General features: G+C 40.5%; 1 protein-coding gene across 1 annotated transcript; it reads left to right on the top strand.

The window, feature by feature from the left end:
• Positions 1-1531: 1531 nt before the first annotated feature.
• Positions 1532-5483, top strand: LOC306861667 (uncharacterized protein). Its single transcript, XM_079404071.1, has 6 exons — positions 1532-1647; positions 1885-2199; positions 2301-2618; positions 2951-2986; positions 3149-3220; positions 3307-5483. Exons 1-6 carry the CDS (start codon positions 1587-1589, stop codon positions 3342-3344), a joined length of 840 nt encoding a protein of 279 aa, XP_079260197.1. The 5' UTR covers positions 1532-1586; the 3' UTR covers positions 3345-5483.
• The last annotated feature ends 4677 nt before the right edge of the window (positions 5484-10160 follow it).

A 10160-nucleotide genomic window follows, 5' to 3' on the forward strand; every position in this document is an offset into this window, starting at 1 on the left:
ATACATCTTACATCTACAATACATCTTTGCACCAATCAAATTTCCAACAATGTTTGTTTATTACCAAATAATATATAATCATGTTCTATTTAAATGAACTTCCTGTCACATTCACACGCTCTCAAGTGCTCATGACTGACTATTTACACTGTGAAAATAGCATATTTTCTTAGCATAGATGTTGTTTACACTAAGTGCAAATAGCTATAGATGCTATTTACACTGTTAAAATAGCAGGATTTTCTGCTATTTATACTACTTATTGCAAATAGCAGCAATTATCTGCACCTCAGTATTGTAATACAATATTAAGAAGATCAGGCCTTTCTCTCAGAACATGCAACACAACTCCTTGTTCAGGCTCTTGTTCTGTCCAGACTGGACTATTGCAATGCTCTCTTGGCAGGTCTTCCAGCCAATTCTATTAAACCTCTACAATTAATCCAAAATGCCACTGCAAGATTAATCTTTAATGAGCCGAAAAGAACGCACGTCACGCCTCTGTTCAACAATTTGCACTGGCTACCAATAGCTGCTCGCATTAAATTCACGGCATTAATGTTTGCCTACAGAACCACCACTGACTCTGCACCCCTTCACCTAAATTCATTACTTCAGATTTATGTGCCCTCTAGAAGCTTGCGTCCTTTAAGTGAATGACGCATTATTGTACCATCCCAAAGACACACAAAAACACTTTCACAGACTTTTTCATTAACTGTTCCCATCTGGTGGAATGACCTGCCCAACTCAATCCGTGTAGCCGAATCCTTACCCATCTTCAAGAAACGGCTAAAATCTCATCTGTTCCATCTTTACTTGACCTTCTAACTCTAGCACTCTCTATTCTAATTTTATTTTATCTGTCTTTTTATAAAAAATAAAAAAAAATGTATAATAATAATATTTATCTGTACTGCGAAAAAAAAAAAGTTCACCAAAAGGTAGATTCGAACCCAGGTCGATTATGACAAAAGGAGTATGACACACTTTACCATCTGTGGCACTGGAGCTGATGATTGGCATCCGTCTTTAGTAATGTTGACTAGCCCAATCACACGCTGGTGGGAGGAGTTAGTGTAAATATCTTCTGCCAACAAGGTGAGCTATTTGCACAAAACAGACATTTCCTTTAACATGCAGAAAACTGCTACAAGAAAGAAGTAAAACTAACAGTAATGCAAATAACAGCCTACAGTATAGATTGGGTTCAGAGTGAATGTGGTTTGATCAACAATATCCAGTTCACACACTGAAGAACAAGTTTCACATCTGCTGTCAAGTCAAAGTCTTATGTTTCTCCAGTTTAGTGCTTATGGTTATGGATAGGCAGTTCATCACAACACCAGTAACAGTCCACACTCAACTCTCGAGGGAAGATTGAATCGATTGAGACGTTTACAGAATGACTGCAGGTTAAAACTGCCTGAGCTCTTCTCAGTTCTGCCTCTTCTCCATTATGACTGGCATTGTGTCTCTAAATAGCAGCATTTAAACACTCAGTCAGTCAGATCAGAGGAAGTGAACATGCACAGGAAGGGAGGATAGTGTTTTAAGAGAGTTGTGAAGAGTGTCAGAAAGAGAAAATGTCTGCTAAGTGTCATTTGTGTCTGCTGGGACTGATCTTTCTCTCTTCACTTCTCACAGGTAAAGATATCTCTATTTTCTCTACAAGACATTTGGAATTAATCTGGGAAAGAGTTCAGAGCACATGATCAATTCTTGTGTTACAAACAGAACAATGATTATTCCTGAATGAACTAAAACTAGACAGTTTAACACTCAAACATCTGATGATCAATTATTTTCATATTAAGAGTGTGTTTGTGATTTAAACAGCTCTCTCTCTCTCTAATGATTTTATTAAATGTTCTTGTGTTTCAGGTTCCAGTGGAATGAATGAGACTCATGTGTTCATCAGTTCTGGTGAAACTGTCCGTCTGCCCTGTAATAATGCTCTTCCTGACTGCAAATCAACTACATGGAACTATAACAAGAATTCAGCAGCAGCTGAACTGATTCGATTAGGGGAAAAGAAGACAGACATTGAGAGTCATGAGAGACTGAGTCTGGGGTCTGACTGCTCTCTGAACATCAAGAACGTCACAAAAGAAGGTTATGGACTTTACACCTGCAGACAATATGTGAATGAGAGTGTACAAGGACCTGATGCTCGAGTTTTTCTGCATGTTCTTCATGGTAATTGTATGATCATATGATCAATTTAAAAAGGGCAAATTCTTGGTTTAATCCCCCATGATGATTGAAAAGTGTGTGATGTGTGTTATTTTGTGTTTCAGTCTCTTCATCATCCTCACAGACTGATATCAGTGCAGGCCGCTCTGTGACTCTCTCCTGTCAGTTGTATTCATATTCATTTGCTGGAGTCTCTTGTGATGAGTTGATCCGTTCTGAGAGAATCGAGCTGTTCTGGGTGAATCAGACTGGTGTTAATCTGACGATATCAGACTCTGGATATCAGGCACCAACTTCCAGACTCTGTATCATCACTCTGACTACAACACTCCTGAATGAAGATCACAACAGAGAGCGGAGATGTGAAGTTACTCACAGAAATCAAGTCAAGACCTCAGCCTCATATACTGTCAAGAGTTCAGGTGAGAAACTAACTTTCCTTCCTCACTTTCAGAAGACTCTGGAATTATAATATCATACATTCAGGGGAAAAAAAGAGAAAAAACTGAAGGGTTGCACATAAACAAGTCATAAATGGCTTCATGTAGTCATCTAGGCAGTGCTATTTCTGAGCATAAAAGGATCCTAAGCGAAATCTTAAATGATAATAGATGACAGACTCATGAAGCAGTGGAAATTCCCACAGGCTCCAGTACATATTTATAATTTCTGTGATGTGAAGCTCAAGCGTGATGTGATGTGATGTTGATGATGATGTGTTTTATATGTTCATTATGTTTGAACTGAACTACAGACATGATCAGTTGGACTGCTGGATCATTATTCAGAGGTACACATCTTTACATGCACATTCATTAATGCTGAAATGGTTAATCTGCAGTGCTTTGTCGAGAATTGTTTGTTTTAAACCTTTGATTTCATTCCCAGTTTCACAGATTGATTTTTTTTCTTCTGTTTTTTTGTCTATCATCTGTCCACATCTTTCCTGCAGTGATTGTGATTATTGTTGAGTTTGCAGTATTTGTTGCTCCTACTGTGATTCTTCTTCAGATCGTCTGTGCTGGTGAGTTTTTCAGCCTCACACAATTTGCAACAATATTTAAAACAGCTAAAATTTATAGAGGATTGTTCATCTTTTTTTCTTCTCAGCAAACAAAGAAAAAACTCTGACCACCCTGGAGAAATAGTGATAACATACTTTTAAATAAACAAAAAACAAATACCAGGCCAGATTTATTTTATTTCATATAGAATTTATGGATATTTGCATGCAGTGTTCAAAGTAATTTTCTTGTGTGGTATAATGGACAGATTGTTTGTATAATAATCCTCTCAGTTCTGTCTGATGGAGCTGCTTTGGTGAGTCTTGGACATTCTTGCATTTAGAGTTTATTTTTATTTGTTTATTTTATTTTGGATGATTGCTATTAATATTTTTAATGAAACCTCTGTAGTTCTGTTTATTACTTCACCTTTGCTGAGAATTTTTTGTTTTTTTTTGTTTTTTACAATTCTAGTGATTCCCCTACATGAGCTGATAATGTGAGGATGTGTTAAACTGTGAAGCTAAGCAACAAAGAAAAACAAATAATTAAATGATTGTTCATAATAATTCATATACCTTTAATGTGGTTAGTTAAGAAATCCATTTTGTTAAACTAATGACGCACACTTCATCTTTTCTCACAGCTGGGTTACAAGAGCAAATTTATTGGGTTTGGAACTATTATTGACCAAAAATTATTTAAATGTAAAAATTAAAAATGTAAAGTTTTTTTTTTAGAATAAAGATACTTGCTCAAAGATACTTTTGTGGCCCTACTTCTGGTAGACTTCTGCAAAGAATCAAAGGCTGCATCTGAAAACGTAAGCAGCTGACTTGCTGCCTCGCTGCCTTATGAGGCAATGACTTTGCAGGCAGCATTTTTGCACGAAGGCACCACGAAAATAAAATGAGAATGAGTTTTGGTGATAACTAAACAAATATTTAATTACATAATACTAATTTCTCACTAGAAATAACATCAAAAATGCAAAAAGTTAATCAGAAATATACATTTACGCACAAACTAACCACCAAACGCAACTTTCAGACGCCATCTTTATTTTTTATCTCAACGGTCATGGAATGGAACACACAGGATTGTGGGATATCAAAGGCAACGAAGGACACATCTATGCTGTCTTCCAAAATCGATCAGATGAGGTCAGATTGATCAGATCTCATGAGACAGGAAGTGAAGCTAACTTTGGATTCGGACGTGCCTTGATACCTTCCTACCTTGGAATGCGTCCTCCGAAGGCAGCATTTTTCAGTTTTCGGATGCAGCCAATAACAACAACAAAACAGTAGGCTATGACAAAATCACTTATATTAAACATAGAATGTTTATTAACAAAATAAATACAAAGACACCATGCTACGGACGTAATATAAGATTACAAATATATAAACGTTTAAATATAAAACACTGAAAATCAGGTGGAACCAAAAAAATAAGAAACGAATGTTAAAAAAGGTTCCAAAATTATCTTAGATAAATGACAAAAGTCAAAAGGCGGTCCAAGGTCTAAAATATTTTTAAAGAAGGTGCTTTTGTATTTCTTTTAGAAACTAAATCTTCCTGCAAGCTCGACTCACTCTCCTCACGTGATAAAAGAAATCCGACTCCTGCCATTGATCTGAGATGCGACTGTTGTTCTGCACACTGCATTGTACTTTTTGACACTTTTAGTTTTAGTAAATAATTTATTTTTGCTGTATCCAGAACGTGCTGAATTTTACGACTGACTGTCGTATCGAACCGAACCATGAATTTTGTAAACCGTTACACCCCTAATATATATGTAATGGAGCAGGTCTCGAACCCTGGTCTCCAGTGTGGGAGGCAGGTGCACTAACCAGGAGGCATTCACTAAATTACAGGCGTTTCATTACCACGACGTAAAATGGGCGTTTCTAGAGATGTTGGGAAAATGCCACCTTTCCAAAAAAAAATTAAAATCAAGAGGTCACCGATCATGTGCAGAATATTCTTGCACTATATACATATACACATATATCTGCACAGTTTTGTTCTATTTATCTGGTTTGCACTCTATCTGCCATGTGCTTCTTTATCTATCTCTTTCTTATTTTTTATACAATGTCCTCATTTGTATAGTTGTATGTGCATATGTTTAAACTGTATTTATCTGTAATTGAACGTCTACTGTCAGTGTCTTAAATGTTAACTGTATGCACCAAGGGTCTGAGAGTAAGTCAATTTCAATTCTCTGTATGTATGTTATGTGGAAGAATTGACAATAAAGCAGACTTGACTTGACTTGACTGTCTTGAATGCTGTTTTTTTTGCACGGGCATTTCTGATCAGCTCCGATGGATAATGAATGAGAAAAGCGTCTGCGATGGATAATGAAGGACAAAATAGTCATACAGGTTATTTTTATGTTTTATAATCTTACATTTAAATGACCTCTGAAAACAAATAAACCAGAAAAATGTAAAGGTAACGTCAGTTGTGAATGCAATCTGACAGGAAACACCTGCGATCAGGACCAAGTACACCCGGCTGCAGCCTGCAGATCGAGGCGGGGCTGCACCTGGGGCGGGGCTGCACGTGTCGCCCCACCCACAATGCTTCTCATTGGTTAGTGGCAAAGTAATGACGTAGATCGAGGCGGGGCTGTATCTGGGGCGGGGCTGCACATCTTGTCCCACCTACAACTGTTCTCATTGGTTAGTGGCGTCAAGTCATTACGTCGATTCTAGCGGATAACTTATGTCTGCATAATTTTGAGATACTTTTTGATCTATAAACTGCTGTCATCTTTGTGTGTATATATATATATCACTGTTTCTTGAGATAAGGGACAAAAGTACTTTTGAAAAGTGACAAACAAAAAATCCATACTACATTCATTTGAATTGGATATCTTCATAAACACGGGTCTCATCTATCATACCATGAAAAGGAACAGGTTTTTTATTTAACCACTTTTTAAAAAAAATTACATTTACTCACTTAGTAACTTGACTTTTGTCAACTCCGTCTGACACATGAAAATGTTTTTTTTTGTGTGTTTGATCAATTCAACAACACTGTAAAGTCTTTAAGTGTGTAGAAATGGTGTGCCTTAGCAAGGTTAAGTGATAAATTGCATTGTATACACTTTTAATATTATTTAATATTGTTTTGGAATTAGCCATTTTAAAATACCGTCATTTAGTTTACAAATTTTTACATTTTTTATATATACAATCAATGGTTTTGTGCACACAAGACACTGATAAATGTACACAAGTTGGTGTTTAAATGCATGAACACACTCAATTGAACAAATGAAACATACATTTTTTTATAAAAATGAAAAACCTCCATCTTACGGTGTTGACGCATAACTAACGGTGTTGACACACAATTGACGGTGTTGACAAACTAATCGAGAATTAAACTGAATAAAGATATTTACCTAGTTTTAACATGGAAAAGGGAGAGAGTATCAAGGGAAAGGGTATCAAACTTCAAAGGATCTTTAAGGCACACATGAAAATCACATTGGGCGGTCTATGTCCAGCATTGTAGTATTGGAACGTCATCTGTGGCTCACGCTGACAGAGATGAAGGAGGCGGATAAGGTCCCCTTCCTCGATGCTCCAGTTTCAGCCAACAGCCTGTTCGGGATGGATAGACTCGGTGCAGATGACAGCAACTGTCTCAGCGGAATGAGCCATGACTATTCAGCGCCATGCGGTCTCCTTCAAGGAAGGGACCGTCCACTCGCTCAAGGCTTTCCAGGGAATGCTGGGCCTTATGGCAGCGGCTTCGCCAGTGCTTCGTTTGGGTCTGCTTCACATGCGTCCCATACAATTCTGGCTGAAGCAGAGGGTTCCATTTTCAGCTTGGCGTCACGGTCGCCATCGCATAGCGGTGACTCGGGCCTGTGTATCAGCCCTGAGCTGTTGGAGGGACCCTTTCTGGCTGAAGCGAGGTGTGATCTTAGACACGGTGCACAGAAGGAAAGTTGTCACGACAGACGCTTCCAACAAGGGTTGGCGAGCGCTGTGCGAGGGCAAACCGACCTTCGGTCTTTGGTCTGAGGAGGAAGCGGGTCTGCACATCAACTACCTAGAAATGCTAGCAGTGTGCCGTGCCTGTCAATTCTTCCTGCGGGACATAAGGGGACACCACGTTCTAGTACGATCAGTTATTTGCCTCCGAAGACAACTCTCACTGCCCAATCTATTTTATGAGGAGCACGGATGCCCAGTCTTCCGCTCTACGCGTTCCCTCCAATCGCTCTGCTACCTCAGGTACTCAGACAAGTCAGGGAACAACGGCACAGGCTTCTCCTAATAGCCCCCTTCTGGAGGAACTAGCCGTGGGTGTCAGAACTTTTCCAGCTGCTGGAAGCAGCCCCGTGACCCATTCCCTTGAGACGGGACCTCCTCTTTCAAGCGAACAGCATGCTGTGGCATCCATGGCCCGAGTTATGGGCCCTGCATGTGTGGCCGCTCAACGGGAGCCTTTTGTCCTCCCAGAGAGTGTCTTAAGCACTTTGGCAGAAGCTAGAGCCCCGTCTACTAGACGCCTCTATGCTCTGAAATGGTCTATTTTCTCGGCTTGGTGACAAGACCGTGATTTGGATCCGGTCACCTCTGAGGTTCCAGTGGTTCTCTCGTTTCTGCAGGGGCTGCTGGTGCGGTGGTCCAATTTATACGAGGCGCCAGGAGGTTGAACCCTCCTCGCCCTTGTACAGTTCCACTTTGGGACTTACCAACCGTGCTGAGGGCCTTGAGAGGCCCCCCGTTTGAACCACTGCAATCTGCGAGCCTGTGATCGCTCTCGTTTAAAACCGCCCTGCTGTTGGCACTGGCATCGGTTAAGCGGGTAGGAGACTTACAGGCCCTTTCTGTCAACCCTGCTTGCCTGGAATTCGGGCCTAACAACTCCAAGGTCGTCCTGAAACCAAGGCTGGGTTATGTACCAAAGGTGCTCTCCACTTCGTTCAGAGCCCAGGTCATAGCGCTTTCCGCGCTTCCCCCCCTCGATGGACGACCAGGAATTGTTCCTGCTCTGCCCCGTCAGGGCCCTAAGGGTATACATCGAGCGTTCTGCCTCCTTCAGGAGATCAGAACAGCTTTTTGTCAGCTTCGGTAACCGCGCTAAAGGTCACCCTGTTATGAAGCAAAGTATCTCCAGGTGGATATTGGATGTTATCATCCTAGCATACTCCTCCATGGGCTTGCAGTGCCCCATTGGAGTCAGAGCCCATTCCACCAGAGGCATCGCCTCTTCCTGGGCATGGTCCAGCGGGATGTCCATTTCAGAAATTTGTGAGGCGGCCGGCTGGTCCTCGCCGTCCACATTTATGAGGTTTTACAACCTGGACGTCCCCCGCCTTGCAGGCCAGGGTCCTTTCTGCTTAAAATTCGCCGTTCCGGCTAGATAAGCTATCTCTGGGATTCCTTGACCATTTCTGCTCAAGGCCCTCCTTCTCTTGGAAGATCCATATTATGGGCACTAAGTGTCTACTTCGGGATGACACCCAGGCCATGGTTGACCCGGTGGCTCAGCCTGTGCTTGGTGTAATTTTAACTCCCCTGGGCCCTCCCATGGGAGTCATGTTTGAGTCGTTCCCCATCATAGCACGGCGGGATTGTATTGGTTCCCATACAGCGTCTTACGACGCAGTACGAGTGAAATATCGACAGGGAACATACTCTTTTACTAATGTAACCTCAGTTCCCTGAGATATGGGAACAAGTACTGCATTCCTGGCCGTGCTATGAGCTGCACGCCTCAGTCGCTTCTTTCGAAGAAATCTGAGTTGCGGCGGTGAAGCGGCCGCTTATATAGCCAGAAGCCCCCCCATTTTGGCGGGCTGCATAGCCATAGGCTTGCTCATCGCCGCCACCGTGCCACTGGTTTGTTTTTATCGCACTGCACGAACCAATGGACGTGTAGTTTCACTGCGTGATTGAAAAGGCTTCAGTGAAGAGGAAAAAAGGACTTTTTATGTGACTGGTCCAGAGGACTTTCTGGTGGGGTGTCTATTTAATTTAGCCGTCTACTCTGCATAGCTCTGGACCTTTTCTTTGCTTTCCTCCAATACTTTCTGCGGTGCCTCTTTGCTCTTGGTCCTAATTCTCCTATTTGTTTTACTGTTTTGTTTTGGACCCTGTCCTTCCATCTCTGTCTCTCATTTTCTAACTGGTCTCTTCTGCTTTCTGGGTCACTGTTAATTCTTTCTCTCATTTTTCTCTGGTACTCTCTGTTTCTTTTTCTTTGCTCCTCCACTGACAGTTTTGGTCTAGCCATGTCTGCCTACAGTACAGATAAAATATATAAAGATATTTTAAATATCTTAATATATTTTAAATATATTAAGATATTTTAAGTCAATCAACATGTATACTTAGATCATATTATCATGTTATGTAGTTGTTGTACATTACTATGTGAGATTATATGAGTATTTTGGAGCACTTTTCCACTCCGTCAGCTTACAGGTCAACACCGTCAGACAAAATATCTCATATCATATACAACATGTTTTTTCAACTTAATCATGTCTAATAGATGGTAGCCATTTTGATTTTCCTCAGTTGCCAGCTGCCACTAAACTAAACCAAAATGCCAACTTTTATTTCAAAATTCTTGATTAAAATCATCCCTACTTTGAAGACAGTGTTGACACATAAAAGCTGTGACCACAGGGATTTCAACTTGTTTGCTGAATATTTAAAAAAATTTAAAACATACGAGACCACGTGTTGGACTGCTGCATCCATCAACAGAAAGAAGTCAAAGGGGGTCCTCAGGGTTAAAGCTGACCAAAATATGCCTGATTTATTTCAAATTTGAAAAATATCTGACGGAGTTGACATGAATTGATGACAGATTTTGAAAGGCTGTTGTTAATGTATAAAATAATTCAATGTTCACTTTAAGTATTTTGTGATATTTTATTAAGCTATCCAATTAACCTCATATTCATAT

The sequence above is a fragment of the Barbus barbus genome (genome assembly GCF_936440315.1).
Source record: "Barbus barbus genome assembly, chromosome: 42".
NCBI classification, from domain to species: domain Eukaryota; kingdom Metazoa; phylum Chordata; class Actinopteri; order Cypriniformes; family Cyprinidae; genus Barbus; species Barbus barbus.